The 16,306-nt window shown below is 43.4% G+C and overlaps 1 protein-coding gene across 1 annotated transcript in view; it reads right to left on the bottom strand.

Moving 5' to 3' along the window:
- The window catches only part of CCDC146 (coiled-coil domain containing 146), a 140,665-nt gene that overhangs the window by 17,146 nt on the left and 107,213 nt on the right, over window positions 1–16,306 (bottom strand). The window contains exons 10-15 of the mRNA XM_019543608.1: window positions 10,549–10,644; window positions 9,198–9,368; window positions 6,811–6,899; window positions 6,533–6,697; window positions 4,523–4,747; window positions 3,601–3,829 (exon numbers count right to left, since the gene is read on the bottom strand). Of these exons, the coding sequence (XP_019399153.1) occupies window positions 3,601–3,829; window positions 4,523–4,747; window positions 6,533–6,697; window positions 6,811–6,899; window positions 9,198–9,368; window positions 10,549–10,644 (975 nt within the window). The remainder of the gene's footprint in view (window positions 1–3,600; window positions 3,830–4,522; window positions 4,748–6,532; window positions 6,698–6,810; window positions 6,900–9,197; window positions 9,369–10,548; window positions 10,645–16,306) is intronic.

Here is a 16,306-nt window from a genome sequence, read left to right as displayed (position 1 = left end):
TCCAGAGCATAACACTTTCTAGTTATGCCTCTGTTTTTATTTTATGCTAATCTTAAAAAAAAATGTTGAAAAAATATCCATGCCAGCAGACTCCCTTTAACACAGCCTTTGTGCTTCAAAGAATCAGTCACAAAGGAGAAAGCAGCAGGATGTCTCTAGCATCTGCAGTGGTATTCAGGGTTTTGTAACTGTCTGTTTTACTTCAGGAAAATCACCCATGTGTTTTGTCATGGTATTTGCCTCATTGAATCTAAAACGCATTCATTAATTACAGCACTCTTGTACAATTCTATGAAAACCATCATACACAAGTTTATTCCCTTAACTGGATGCATACTTTCCTTGAAAGAGCAGAAGTAATGTAATAAATATGTGCTATCTGACAGTGAATCATAATTTTAGTTTATGAAATTACTAGCAGTACTGATGCACACCATAAATTTAAATTCAGCGTATCAACAAAAATAAAATGTATGGAAAAAATGAGCAGCTGGAGAGAAGGTCAAAAATCAATGAGCCATTTTAAAAAGCAAGGGAAGAATGTCCATTACAATGCTGAACTCTAAAATTTGGTAGTTGCTTAATGTCTTTTTGTAACTAAAACTAAAACTTCCACTGTTTCTTGTTTGAAAGTGTACATAGATTATATCACAGTAGGCAGCATAGTCTCCAGAGTAGGTTTAGGGTCAAGTATTCTCAGTGAATTGAGCTACTATTTAGAAAAGTGGAATGACTATTTAATGAAGTTTTGACTAATTCCCTATGCATTTCTATATTATTTCATAATTCCTAAACATCTCAAAGTTTAGACACACTGATATGTAGTGCATTATGACTTTTTATGTCAGGCTTCCTTCAAAGAAAGCATTCAAACAGGTGAGTAACTTTAAGATCATGCAGTATTTAAAATGCTCAAGTACTTAACAGTATGCACCTGCTTAAGTGCTTTCTTGGATTGCTGCTTTAATCTTTTACTGGTTTGTGTCAACCTTATTGTTCATACTGTAGGTTTTGTTTTACAATGAATTTAAATGTCCATTACATTATTTAATTTCTTTTATAAGAACACAGAATAATACAAGCCAAAGCAATGGTCTTAATTTACAGCAAGGGAGGTTTAAGTTGGATATAAGAAAGAAACTCTCTCACTAGGAGGGTGGGGAAACACTGGAACAAATTACCTATAGAAGTGGTGGAATCTCCATCCTTACTGTTGTAAGGTTGTTGTTTAATTGAAATATGCTGTGTTGCATCCACTGGGATGACTTTTGAAAGTATAATAATAAGTTTACCCCTGTTCTTTAAACTATGTTGTCAAAATGCTAAGCACTAGGAAGTAGTGCATACTGATGTGAGAAATGATTGTGCAGCAGCATGCTCAATATATGTACCCTGTGCTAGGCTGCTGGGTTCTTGCCAGAAGTTCGAGTCATGGTTCACCCTGCTCTGTATTTCTTGGAATAGAATCGAGTGCATGTAGCTGTTCCTAAAAAGAACAGGGAAACCAATTTGTGGCTTTATAGATCATACTGTGACCACAACCTTGTTCGTTCCCTTTTAACTTGGAGAGGCAGCAATCAGAAGCATAATTCAGTTAGTCTACGTAAACCTAAGAATAACAAATATGGTAGCTGACTGGTTTAGCTTAGCAGAGAACTCTTCAATGAGCTTAAATACCAAAAGGATGCTTATAAGAAGTGGCAGCTTGGACAAACAACTAGGGAGGAGTATAAGACTATTGCTCAGGCATGCAGGGATAAAGTCAGGAAAGCAAAAGCACAATTGGAGTTGCAGGTAGCAAGGGACATGAAGGGTTTCTACAAGTATGTCAGCAACAAGAGGAAGGTCATGGAAAATCTGGGTCCCTTACTGAATGGGAGAGGCAACCTAGTGACAAATGATGAGGAAAAGACTGAAGTACTCAATGCCCTTTTCACCAAAGTCTTCACAGGCAAAGTCAGCTCCCAGACTACTGCAGCGGGCAGCACAGTTTGGGGAGGAGGTGAGCAGCCCCCAGTGGTGAAAGAACAGGTTAGGGACTGTTTAGAAGAGCTGGATGTGTACAAATCCATGGGGTCAGATGCAGTGAACCTGAAGGAGCTGAGAGAGTTGGCTGATGTGATTGCAGAGCTGCTGGCCATTATCTTTGAAAACTTGTGGCGATCGGGAGAGGTCCTGGACAATTGGAAAAGGGCAACTAATAGTGCCCATTTTTTAGAAAGGATCCAAGGAATTACAGACCAGTCAGCCTCCCCTGAGTACCTGGAAAAATCATGGAGCGGATCCTCAAGGAATCCATTTCTAAGCACTTGGAGGAGAAGGTGATTAGGAACAGTCAGCATGGATTCACCAAGGGCAAGTCATGCCTGACCAATCTGATTGACTTCTATGATGAGATGGCTGGCTGTCTGGATGCGAGGAAAACAGTGCACATAATATAGTTTGACTTTAGCAAGGGTTTTGATACTGTCTCCCACAGCACTGGTGCAAGCAAGCTGAGGAAGTATGGGTTGGATAAATGGACTGTAAGGTGGGTAGAAAGCTGGCTGGATTGTCTGGCTCAGTGGGTAGTAATCAATGGCACAATGTCTAGCTGGAAGCCAGTGTCAAGTGGAGTGCCCCACAGGATCAGTCTTGGAGCCACGTTTATGTAATGTCTTCATCAACAACCTGGACCATGGGTTGCAATGTACCCTCAAGCTGGGGGAAGTAGTAGATATGCTGGAGCGTAGGGCTAGGATTCAGAGAGACCTCAACACAATGGAGGATTGGACCAAAAATAAATAAATCTCATGAGGTTCAATAAGGACAAGTGCAAAGGCCTGGACTTGGGACAAGAGTCACATGCACTGCTACAGCCTGGGGACTGTTTGGTTAAGCAGCAGCTCTGCAGAAAAGGACCAGGGGTTACAGTGGACAGTTATCTGGATATGAGCCAGCAGTGTGGCCTTGTTGCCAAGAAGGCTAACAGCATCCTGGGCTGCATTAGTAGGAGCATTGACAGCAGATTGGGGGAAGTAATTATTCCGCTCTATTCTGCATCGGTGAGGCAACATCTGGAGTACCGTGTCCAGTTTTTGCCCCCAATATAGAAAGGATGTGGTAAAGTTAGAAAGAGTACAGCAGACAGCAATGAAAATGGTTCACATGAATTATGAGGAGAGGCTGAGGGAACTGGGTTTATTTTGTTTGGAGAAGAGAAGTATGAGAGGGGATTTGATACAGCCTTCAGCTACCTGAAGTGGGGTTCAAAAGAGGATGGAGTTGGACTGTTCCCAGTGGTGGCAGACGACAGAACTAGGAGCAATGGTCTCAAGTTGCAGCAAGGGGGGTTTAGGTTGTATGTTAGGAAAACCTTTCTCACTAGTAGTGTGGTGAAGCACTGAAATGGGTTATCTAGAAAGGTGGTGGCCTCTCCATCCTTGGAGGTTTTTAAGGTCTGACTTGACAAAGCCTTGGCTGGAATGATCTAGTTGGGGATGGTCCTGTGTTGAGCTGGGGGTTGGACTAGATGACCTCCTGAGGTCCCTTTCCATGCTAATTTTCTATGATTCTATATTTAAATTATACAAATTAAAATTGTCAGCGGTTTCCAACAACCTGAATCTGAAGTGCCACCATATCTGCATCGAGGGCATTCTTCATTGGTAGAATTTTCAGACACGTCTCAATCTGCCTCTTTTTCTCAGCTATCTTCAGCTTTAGCAATCTGATCTTTTCATCCATGCTTTGAATCTCAATATTTCCACTTCTACTTGTGATCTGCTGAATGTTTATTTTCTCATAAAAAACGCATACTTCTTCCTCTCGCTCTATGAGGAGAACACCACTGCAAGAAACCCAAAATGGAAGCTTAAATGTAGATTTTAAAATCTTTGTTCATATTCCCTATTATTTCCCTTCAAGAATGTAGCTAGCAGGTTTTTTTATTAGATTAGGGCAATTTACATTGCTAGATTAGAGCCAGTGATAGTTTGTGAAAATAGAAAATATTGCTATTTCCATAACATATTCTAGTTTTCTTGAGTGAAAGGTACCCTTTAAAAAAAAAAGTATCATTGATGCTTAGAACCAAACTAAAATGAAGGTGGCTTAGGGTAAGTGTGTTCCAGGACAAATACAGTCATGTCAGAATTTAAATTTAAATTAATCAACTTGGTATCTAGAAACAAAAATATAACATCAGTAATTACAGCAAAAGGTTGCAGGTGGACTCAGGAAATGAAAGCTTTCAGCATTTGCTAATTAGTCTTTTAAATACATGAAACATCATGGAAACAGCAAAGGTCTATATGAGATGCTACTGTACAGTGGTTACTGCGCATTTATTTAGTACTTGTATAATCACTGTGCAGTAGCACCAGCAAATGCCTTTTCAATGATTCTGCTATGCAGAAGCCTAATAATACTGTGCAGTAGGGTATTAGCACTGTTGGTGCTGTGACACACTACTGCACAGTATTATTCAGCTACTGCGCAGTTACCATTTCATGTAGATGCACCCAGTTTATCCTTGTCTTACCTCTCATTTCGATGCTGGACAGCTCTTTCATATTGCTTCTGTAGTTGTAACATTTCTTCCTCAGTGTGGGTCAACATATTGGTGAGTCTGTCAACATCCAGTAAATGTTGCTCCTTCTTTTCTTTCATCTCATGCAGAATAGCAATAACTTTGCAAACATCACCTTGGAGGCTATCTTTGATTGCAATATTATGTTTATGCTTTAGACTGCGTTTCTGCAGTTTTCTTTTAAAAAAGGAACAGAGAAGAGGGGAAAAAGTATTGCAATCTCCATTTAGTAAATATAGTAGAGTAGACACTCAGCCTAATCATCTGTTTTACTCTGTGCCATTGCAGAGGAGTATTGAAGGGAGACAAAACCATTCTCCAGAGGTTACATCCTGTGTAATATGTTCTGTTTAATGTCTCTTTAGCTTGTCTAGAACATACTAAAGGCTCTCTAGTGACCTTATTCCCAGTGCCTCAGAAAAGGAGGTGTATGAGGCATAGAGAAGTAAACAGAGTTCACTATTCTATGGGAATTCTCTGCTTCCTGGTTGCTAGCCTGGGCAATAGAAAATAAAGAGTAAGTTAGAGCATTCTTGACAGCACCAGCTGGAGCCATGCCCCACCAGGAGCCACACACCCAAAGAAGAGCATTATGGACAGATAGACAAACAGACAGGTGGACTAAGCCCTTAAGTGTGTACGCGCACACACACACACACACACACACACGCACACACACACAGAGTAAATCAGAGCTGTATATATAGCATAAGCTTTTGTGAGCCTGAGCTCACTTCATCAGATGCTGTGAAAGAAGCATATAAGTTAACTGTTATTTTTATGGTTCATTTTGAGGGAAAAGGTCAGTTTAAAACTGGAACAATATGGTAACTGCCATAAAGTGGGCATACAACTGTTTGAAAAATTAGTCTCAGAGGGCGCATCATTAACACATAGTAGTTACTGTGCATTTAGTTTAGTACTTGCTTAATGAAGTACTAACTAAATGCTCAGTAACTAGACTTAAAGCACAGTATGCACTTAAAGCTGCATAGTTTTTTAGTGACTTTTACTGTGCAGTAGCCTAATACTACTGTGCAGAAGTGTATTTGCATGGTTTTTCCTGGCATGCTACTTCATAGTGTTATAATACTGTGCATTAAGCATCTTGAGTAGACATGCCCAGACAGTAGTTATCTTGTTTACTGTCAAACCGAGGGCATTTCAAGTGGGGTCCTGCAGAGGTTTGTCTTGGACCTGAGTCTATTCAATACTTTAGTTAATACCTGGGATGAGAGAACAGAAAATATAACAGTAAAATTTGCTAATGACATCAAGTTGGGAAGGGATGCAAGCACTCTGGAGGACAGGATCAGATTTCAGAACGATTGTTAGAAAGTGGAGAAATTACTGGAAATTGATAAGATGAAATTCAGGTTTATAAAGGATGTTTAAACTGCTACACTTTCAAAGAGCAATCAGGTACATAAATACAAATGTGCAAGAACAGGACAAATGACAATGATGTCATGTTGCAAAAAACACTTCACATTTTTCAAGTTATTAATAGAGGTGTTGTAGGTTAGACACCATAATTAATTATTCTGCTGTACTCTATATTGATGAAGCAACAAGGATGATAAGAGGTTTAGGAAACACGATTTGTAAGGGAAAGTTAAAGAAACTGGATTTGCTTAATTTAGGAAAGAAGACTGAGAAGAACATAACAGTTCTTCAATTCTAAAAGTTTAATATAAAGAAGATGGACATTATTTTTTCTTTATAGTTACTGAAGGAAAGACAAGAAGAAGTCAGCTGAATTTGATATAAACCCATTTAGGACTTATATGATAGGGAGATGCTGGAAAAGCTGCCTAGAGATATTGTGGAATCTCCTTCACTAGGGGTTTGCAGAGTAAGTTTGCAGACCAATATTCCTTGGGCATGATCTAGGTATACTTAATCTTGCCTCACTATATGGCTGGATTTGATAATCTCTAAAGACCTCTTTGTTACACTCACCTGTCTTTAATTATAGCACTGTTCCTCAAAATTTCCATCTCATTATCTAGCATTTTAACCCTCTCTTTAATTTCAGTTGTTTTCTGGCGAGCAGCATACACCAAATTTACACATTTATTTCTCTCATTTCGAATAATGTCATATATTTTTGCAAATCCTGTGAGTCTGGAAAAATGAATATTTTAAGGAGATAAATATAATTCTTAGATACAGATATATTATATGAGATACTACCTTAGAAAAAGGCTATTCCATCTAAAGTATTTTACAGTTCTTACTGCCTTTGTATATCTCTTTTCCTCTTCTTATATTCCCCTATTTCCAGATCTTTTTTTTTAATTTCTTTAATAATGTTTTGGAGCCTGATCTGAAATATAAACAGCATTGAACATTTTAGATATTTCAACACTTTGTAATGACATTTCAGACACTGATACAGATGAAGATACTTATTTATTTCATTTAACACAACATGCTTTATACTCTTTGATCATCAAGGGAAGAACAAATATAAAGGAAAAAATAAAATCTTAAGGTAAATAAGAGTCCTTTCAAATTTTACTAGCAAGTTTAGAGAACAATCTACTTACATGCATTTATCCAACAGCATTAACTGTATTATTATAGCTAAGATAATAATGATGATTATTTGATGATACACCTTAAGAACTAACAGTCACTTGAAAACCAATGTCAGGTGCTAACTACTGAGAATTGCTGAATGTCCTCTATTCCCACTGACTTCAGTGAGAACTGGGGGCACAAAGCTTCTTTCATGAAAAGTAAAATATTTTGGTTGAATCTAAGAATTATGGGGCCTGTGGATCTGTATTAAGTATGAATGTGGCACAACCCTGCAGCCCTCCCGGGGGGTGCAGGCCCCCGGATCTGTGTGTGGGATGACAGCAGGCTGCCACTGCCAGCTGGGGCCAGCGCTAGTACTGGGTTCTTCCCGATGCTCAGCATGGGCTGTGCCGGGCAGATTCAGGTGCTGGTGCTGGCCCCAGCCAGCAACGGTAGTGTGCTGTCATCCGCATGCTCCGCAGCTGGTGAGTGCAGAGTTTAAAAAAAAAAAGCCCCACAACCACCAGCTCTGACAGCAGCGACTGGAGCCTCTGAGGGCTCGTGGCAGAGTCCCACCTACATAACACGGGGCAGCAGGGATCACGGCCCCTGCCTGGCACCCACATGGCAGCTGCACCTTTGTGCAGGTGCAGTGCTGCTCAGCAGGGTGCTGTGTGATGCCTGGGAGCTGAAGCTCATGGTTCAATCCCCAGCTCCCTGATCATTCCCCCAGCTCTTCCCAGGGGGTGAGGGCCCCTGGATCTGCACAGGGTTTCAACAGGCTGCCACTGCTGGCTGGGGAAATAGCAGGCTGTAGCAGCCTGCTGTCATTCTGCATCATCTGAGGGCCTGCACCCCCTGGGAAGAGCCAGGGGAAGCAATCAGGGAGCTGGGGAATTGAACCAGGAACTAGGGGAATATTCAGGGATACCCCAGCCCCCCATTCGATTCCCCAGCACCGGGGTTGGAAGGGACCTCAGGGACAGATCATTGTCACTGGCCAGCTACAGGTGTCAATATCAGAGCAGTTCTTCTCCTCCCCATTCTCCCCTTCCCTCTTTCCCTGCAAGCCCACCTCTGAAACAGCTCCAAAACATCTGAATCATTTCTGAAATATTTTGGATGGCCCGTTTTATTTCAGAGCTGTTTCAGAGCCCTGTGTTTCATTTCAGATTTGGTGTTTTGACCGTCAAAACATCCAAATCCAAAACAAAATAAAACAGCCGCCAAAATTTCGCACAGCCTTACTATTCAGTACTCAATGTCCTGACTTTCTCCATCTTTTACCTCTTTCCGCCTGAGCAAAGAACTGCTTATACCCTTCCCAATGCTGGACTGAGAATTGCATATTTGTCAAATAATTTGTTTTCACTTGTTTTTTTTTCTTTGACCTGGGGATACTGATGCCTTGTTTAGTTATGATAGTCAAGGATGCTTGGAATATAGACACCCATTTGTAAGACTCTAAATCAATAGTTATGTGAGTGTAATTTGTACCTAGAAAGAGAACTGGCATTAGACATAAATTGGTATGTATAAATGGCATGTATGTAATGTCATAATGCCAGTAAACTTCAGGCAGGGACCCAATGTAAGGAGGAAATGTCTACTCAATTAATTTCCTCCTTCTTTTTTTTAACCATAATTTACACCAGAAATTTCCATCCTGCAATATGTCAGGAAAATAAGGGCTCTCGCCTGGTTGTTGGTTGTTTTTTTTGAATGAAAGACAACTTTGGTTGCCTTTGGATGCCAAAGTGTTCATGGAATATAATGTGCAGAATTCATGCTTTAAAGTTTGCAGACTGAAGTATCTATATTTCTGTTCCAGTATTATAGATATTATTCTTATCCTCTGGCCCTTTGTGAATCTTGAAATTTCAAACTGTTGCCTGTGAAATGCTATCACTTTGCATTGTGGCTGGATGACATTCTGATGTGATTGTAATGAAGTATTATTAAGGTACCAGTAGAACAACATAATATCATAATATGCTTTGTATGTTGTGAGAGTATACCCAAGGGATATGAGAACAGAACAGTAATGTTTTCTAATATACTCAAGAACAGTATTCACTTTAGATGAACCATCATTTTTTACCTGGGCTTTTAGGAAGTCCCTAGCTTTCTGCTCTCTTTCATCAGACTTGACTTGAGTCAGACGTGCAAGATTGACTAACTCATCTCTGCAGCGTTCCTGCTCCTTGAAAAGTTGGTTTTCTTGAGCAATACACTCTTCTAAGGTCTGGGCCTCAGCATCTGTCATGACTTGCTAAATTAAAACCCAAATTAATTTCATATTAGTTATCCAGGCATTTAAATGTCATTGTTGAAAAGTACAAAGTTTGTAGCACCTTTTTGTATTTGCAAAGTCCAAGTAGATTTCTGTCTGCTTAGCTTTTGTTGACAAAAGTGTCAATGGTCTTATAGAAAATAAGCCATACTATTGGAAATAATAGTTATCCCTTCAATAATACACCAGAATGTCCTGTTACCTAGATACATTTCTGTTGTGTAACCCAGATTGTTTGCCTTTTATAGTGAGCATGAAAATAAGCCAGAAGATACAGTGGCTTGAACCAGCAAGACTTGGAAAACAAGTCCTTGAGTGCAGAACTCAAAGAGCTCAATTTGTTAAACTTACCAAAGAGAATTTTAAGGAGTTATTTTATCACAGCCTATAAATATGTATGTGAAGAACAAAACTCTATTAATGGGCTTCTCAGTCTAGTAGACAAAGATAAAACAAGATACAATGGCTAGAAGCAGAAACAAGACAAACTCAGACTTCAAAAAAGGCTGAGTTTTTTTTACTACTTAAGGTGATTCACAAGTGGAAGAACTTACTGAGACTTGTAGTAGACTGTCCATCATTTTAAAATGAAGATGGATTTTTTACTAAGCTGTATGCTATGGTTCAAGCAAGAATTAGTTAAGGAAAGCCCTGTGGCCTATGTTATAGAGGTCTGAAAAGATGATTACCACAGTCCCTTCTGGTCTGACATTCTATACATAACTTTTTTACAAAGTTTATAATTAAAATAATACAGTGATACTAATGAATCCTGGGATAGCCATAAAAGGGAAGCACAGCATGATCCTTATCTTGAAAAACCACCATCCTCATCATGCTGTCAGTGCAATGCAACTCTCAGAATCCACCAACTGAGCTTACTAGAGTTTCCCTGAATGCACTGATATAATTAACAATGTGGAAGGTATAGAAAAGCACATACAGTTGGTATAGTGGAAAAGAAATACTATAATGCAAACTTTACTTCAATTATACCCAAAACAAATCATTTTCACCAGTTTCCACTGGAGTGTAGATGGAATGTAGAATTATCACACTGTGTTCCTACAACTTGAAGCATAGAGCAAATTTTCTACAAATAGCCCTTTTCAGTTTTAGTTTTAAAAAATTGTAACTGTATGGAAAAGTAGATGTTTACCTCCTGGGCTAGATTTCGCTTATTCATTTCAACTTCTTTCTTGAGTTCTTTTCTTCTTTGTAGTAATGGCCCATCATTTTTAGGAATAGCTTCTGTCTACAAAAATAAATGAAACACACTGACACAATGAGAGATAGATAAGAAAAAAGATAGATTGTAAACGTTTTGGGACAGGAACCGTCATTTTATTGTACCTTTCTACAGTAACCAAAAGAATGAGATCCTGGCCTTGACCAAGGACCTTTGGTGCTCTTAGGACACCACATGAATAATAAAAATAAGTAATTTTCCCAAATTTTCAATATAAAAAAATAACTCTATACCCTAAAACAACCTGCCTGGTGAGTTCAAGCATTCCTGAAAGTCAGGGTTTCACTACAGCATGAAACAGTTTGTCACCAAAGTGACTGGATAAAGATGTCACCTTTAACTTTATAAATCAACTTCTGGATTGAATTTCTAGATCTATTGACTATTGACTTTAGTGGAGTATATTTAGTGTTATTCAGTGAGGTATAATAGATAAGTTTTTATTGCATGTTTAATGAGCTGAAACGGGGAACAAAATGAGCTGTGACTGATTCCTTTTTGTGTTTCATGAGAAGGATATTACAATGGTGGGTCTGGTGCAAAAACGCTGACAGATTAGAAACTAATATCGTTTTAAATTATATGGTTCAATTCCACTGAAAGTGTTTGTAACACAAAGCTTCACAGGAGTATAACTGGAAGACAGTGGCATTGCAAAGGTGTCACAGAAGGGCTGCTTTGTCTTGAAAGACTTTATTAGTAGTGATATATGAGAGGAAAAGAACCCATCTTGATTTTCAGATCATATATTGAATTTTTAATGTGGGCAAGGGGAGAAAAAACATATTTTTTTCCTACAAAGTGAGAAAATGAGCTCTGGAAGTCACATGACCTGTAAACCTTAGAGCGGGGGTTTTCAACCTTTTTAGATCATTGTACCCCTGCCCACTAAGCATGGTGGGTGAGGTGGCATGTGGCCAGACACGGAGCTGCAGCAGCTGTTATGTGTGAGCTTCCTCTAGTCCTCTCACATGGCCAGGTGGGTAATGCCAGCATGGCAGTGCAGGATGATGCGTGGTGGCACACCATTCTTGCCCACCCATGTGTACCCCCTAGGGCAGGGGTGGGCAAAATATGGCCCACGAGCTGGATGCAGCCCGCAAGGCCATTCTATCCAGCCTGCGGGGCCCCTTAAAAAATTTGTAAACTTATTTCTCTGCCCTTGGCTCCTGTCAAAAATGACAGGAACCAAGGGCAGTAGGACCCAGGGGAAGCCCAGCGGGCTCCAACAACAGTGGGCCCACCTGGCCCCGCCCCCCAGCCAGAAGCCTCAGCTGGGGCTTCTGGGATGGGAGCATGTGGCTCCCCTGGCGTGGGAAGCGTGGGGGGCCCTGGGCAGGGAAGGAGTGTGGTGGGGGGGAAATGGCCACTCCCCGGCCCACACCCGGTGCCCCATGCTGCAGCTGCTTGCAGCCCGCGTGGGGCTGCCTGTGCCCACCCCGGACAGCCCCATGCCAGCTGCAAGCGCCTGCAGCACAGGGCACTGGGCGTGGGGTGGAGGAGGGGCCGGTTCCTACCTGCTCTCAGCTTTCCCTGGGCTCCTTTCCTGTGTGGAGAAAAGCAGCCCCTCGCCTACCCCATGGCCGGCACCCCGCATTGCAGGTGCTCGCAGCCCATGAGGGGCTGTCCGGAGCAGGCACAGGTAGCCCCAGGCAGGCTGCTAGTGGCTGCAGCATGGGGTGCCAGGCATGGGGCAGGGAGGGGCTGCTTTCTCCCTCCCCTGCACTCAGCACCACCTTGTAACCCAACCCCACTGCCAGGCTGGCAGGTTACAAGGTGGTGCTGAGCATAGGGAACAGTGGCCCCTTGCCTGCCCCATGGCCAGCGCTCCATGCTGCAGCTGTTCACAGCCTGCCTGGGGCTGCCTGTGCCTGCTTCGGACAGCCCCACACAGGCTGCAAGTGCCTGGAACATGGGGCGCCAGCCATGGGGCAGGTGAGGGGCCACTTTTCCCCATGCTCAGCACCAGCTTCTTCCCTACTGGTGAGCAGGGGGTTGGGGCTATGTGCTGCTCCCTGCCTGTACTGCGGGGGCGGGGGCACTGGGTGTGAGCAGGCAGAGAGCCAGTGGGAGTACAGGGCCCGCACTAGTGTCCTGGGGCCAGTGCCGGTGGGGCCCAGAGCAGGGTGGCAGCAGCACGGGGTCTATGGAGCCAGGCCAGCTCCCCTCTCCCTGCTGGTGCAGCCTAGCCCATCTCCACGGACCTCTGCCAGCCTGTGCTCTGCTTTGGGCCCACCAGTGCTGGCCCTGGGACATTGGTCCCAAGACATTGGGACATTGGTCCCAAGATGGTGACCAGGGGGCGGGGCACCTGTCAAGGGGTGGGGCACCTGCCAAGGGGTGGGCCTACCCATGCAGCCCTCGACTGCCTACCAAAACTGGGTAAGCAGCCCTCCACTCAAAATAATTGCCCGCCCCTGCCATAGGACCATCTCAAGTACACCTGCTTGACAACCCCTGCCCTAGAACTATTTCTAGAGTACAATTAGATGTTTAAGTTCTATACACTAATATAGATAACATAAAATAATACCTTGCACTTATATAGACTGTTCATTGTGGTTCTGAAACCATGTTCCAAATTGGGTATCAGTGCCCTACTTTATGGGCAGAGAAGCTAAAACATTTTGCTGGTATCAAATTTAGTCACGATTAGTCATTTTTACTGTGCACTAAGGGCGTACACGGGTAGATGAGCAGTAAATCAGGCTAATGCACAGTAATGCATCTTGTGTAGACATACCCCTAGTGTCATTGTGATAGAATAAATAGAATTTAGGCAATTAAACTAAACACTTTTAACACTTTCTTGTTAAGCTTACATAGAGGAAGTTCATATACAAATGCATGTAAATCTATTCCCTTCTTCTTACTCACATAAAACTGTACACACATATTTGTATATAAATCTGTCCCTGAAAAAGGCAGACAGAGAGGGAATAAAGATTGCACAGTGAAAGGAGTAAGCATGACTTACAGCTGGTTACAGTCAGTGAAGCTAGTTCTCTTTTACATAGACTATCAGTATGTAGCAATAACTGATCTTTCGCAACATCAGAAGAAAAATAAATATAAAGGAAGCATTTGTGTAATTTCCTTATTGTATGAACAAGCTACTCACGCTACATTACGCACATGAACTCAATAAAGGAACACACAAGGAAACAAAACATTCTATATATCACTTGACGTGGAGCTGGGAAGAGCTTACAGTGGACAATAAGCTGAATATGAACCAACCGTGTGCCTTTGTTGTGAAGAAGGTTAACGACATACTGGGCTGCATTAGTAGGAGCACTGCCAGTAGATTGAGGGAAGTGATTATGATGAGGCCACATCTTGAGTACCGTGTCCAGTTTTGGGCCTCCCACTACAGAACGGATGTGAACAAGTTGGAGAAAGTCCAGCTGATGGCAGCAAAAATAATTAGGGGACTAAAGAACATGATTTATGAGGATGGGACGGGTTTTCCATACCCCATGGGATCCAGGTTTTCCATATCCCATGAAAAAACAGAGAAAACTGTGGATTTTACCTATTACCAGAGGAAAACACAGATTTCTCATTTCACCAGAGAAACCCACGGATTTTGCAGTTTTGCAATGAGCTCTGTGCAGGCTGACACAGTTCCAGCCTGCAGGGGGCTGGGAGGGAGCGGGGGGATGGCAGTCACACAGGGGCACCCGAAGAGCAGTGCCGGCAGATAAGTGTGTGTGTGTGGGAGGGGGGAATTGAGGCCTTCATAGGGAGAACAGGGCAGGGGCTGAGGCTGAGGCTGAGGCTGAGGCTGGGTCTGGGGCTGGGGCTGCTGCCCAGCCAGGCAGTGGCTTGGGGTTGGTGCCAGCGCTGCAATGGATGGCTACAGGGCCCCAGCAGGGAGCAAGACAGGACCACAGGAGGTTTATCCAGAAGGTGGGGGATGGGGCCAGCTCCCAGCTGCTTCACACACTCCCAGGGAGCAGGGCAGACCCCTGCCCCCCAGATCTGTGCGCAGGGCAGGGCAGGGGTGCACTGCCCACTGCGGGCTCAGGTGGGGGGATGATCCCCACCACACTGCACGCTCCTGGGGATTGGGGGAGAAGTTCCACGTCCCCCAGATCTGTGTGCAGAGAATGGACACAAGCACATGCTGCCCACTCCAGACTCCCACCCTGCTGCTCTCCCCTGGGGCCTCTGCAGCCCAGCAGGTGCAACCCAGTGCTGCAGGGCAGAGCATGGCCACACAGGAAAGCTACTTGCCACTGCATATTCCATGCTGCCCTGGCATCGAATCCCCTGAGCGCAACCTGCCCTGCTGCAGCCAAGAGTGCAAGGGGCAAGTCACCAGGGCAGCGCAGAGCTTGCAGTGACAAACAGCTTTCCTGCATGCTGTGCTCTGACCTGCAGTGCTGGGTCACGCAGGCTGTGGAGGCCCTGGGGGTGGGCAGCAGGGTGGCAATGCACAGAGGGCAGTGCTCAGCTCCTGCTGCGTGCTCAGATCTGGGAAGCATGGGTCCTCCCTGCGCCCTGGGAGCGTGTGCTGCAGTGGGGAACTGTCCCCCCTGCCTAAGCCCATAGCAGGCAAGCAGCAGGCAGTTGGGGGGGCGGGAAGCTGGGATCTGCTCCACTGCAGCAGCTACTGACTCCTACCAGGGGCAGGGGGCTGCAGACCTGGGTCCCTGGTCCCATAGCCCTGGCACCTGGGGGCCCCCTCCGGCAGGGCTGGGGGACCAGGAGCTGTGGGTGGGGGGTCAGGGGCACCAGCAGGGCTGGGGGGGGTTGTTGGAGGGGAGTGAGGGGCATGAGCCTGCCTAGGGGGATGTGGTGGAGGGAGAATGAAGGGTTCTGTGGGGGGCCTTTCATTTTAATCACAGATTTGGGGGTATAATCAGAGAATTTGTGATTTTTATCAGAGAATTTGGAATTTTTTATCAGGGAAAATCAGTATCCCTGCTTATGGGTGTCAAAGATCAAAGTCTTTTGGTTTCAGATGCCAATGGCAAAAGGTCAGATGACAAAAGGTCAGGGGCTAACACAACAAACTCTGTGGTTGTAATTTATGCCTCTGTATTAACAGTGCTGCATATACACACCCCTATCTGTGTCTCATTTCAAATTACTTGAGTTCTCATACTTAAGAGAGAAACTGGCCTTGACGGCCCAGCACAAGAGATAAAGTACGTATAGTAACGAAATTAGCTGACTTTAGTAAAGTTGTAAAATTAAATATGCTATGCGCGCCATCCTGTGACCAAACAGAACCAGTACCACCCAAGTAAAAATAACTCCCCTTTTTTATGAAACCTGAGCAAACAAAAAAAACACAAGTGCCAACTCATTAATTATTTATAATTGGCGTATAGTAATTGTTCACCTGTGTCAAATAAAACTTTGAAAGAACTTCCACCCAAAGCAGAGAACAGAGAGCAGAGAGGAGAACTGTGTATACACTCAAGGAAAACAGATTGTGCACAACGAATGTTATCTCTTCCGCCTACGTATTTTTTTTTTGGCATACCCCATCTCATCTTACCAGTCCATTTATCTCTTTATCTTTGACGTTATCTTTCTTATCAAGAGCTCTTAGTAATCTGCAGACTGCAACGGCTTATATGAATCGCTCGGAAGCAACTGTCTTACCCACCCTGTAAATGCTGGGTAACATGATATCTGCATGCTGTAACTAAAT

Source organism: Crocodylus porosus, unplaced genomic scaffold, assembly GCF_001723895.1.
Source record: "Crocodylus porosus isolate Cpor-Errol unplaced genomic scaffold, CroPor_comp1, whole genome shotgun sequence".
Taxonomy (NCBI): domain Eukaryota; kingdom Metazoa; phylum Chordata; order Crocodylia; family Crocodylidae; genus Crocodylus; species Crocodylus porosus.
Note: the sequence above shows the minus strand (reverse complement) of the source record. Positions and strands in the feature narration are given on the sequence as shown.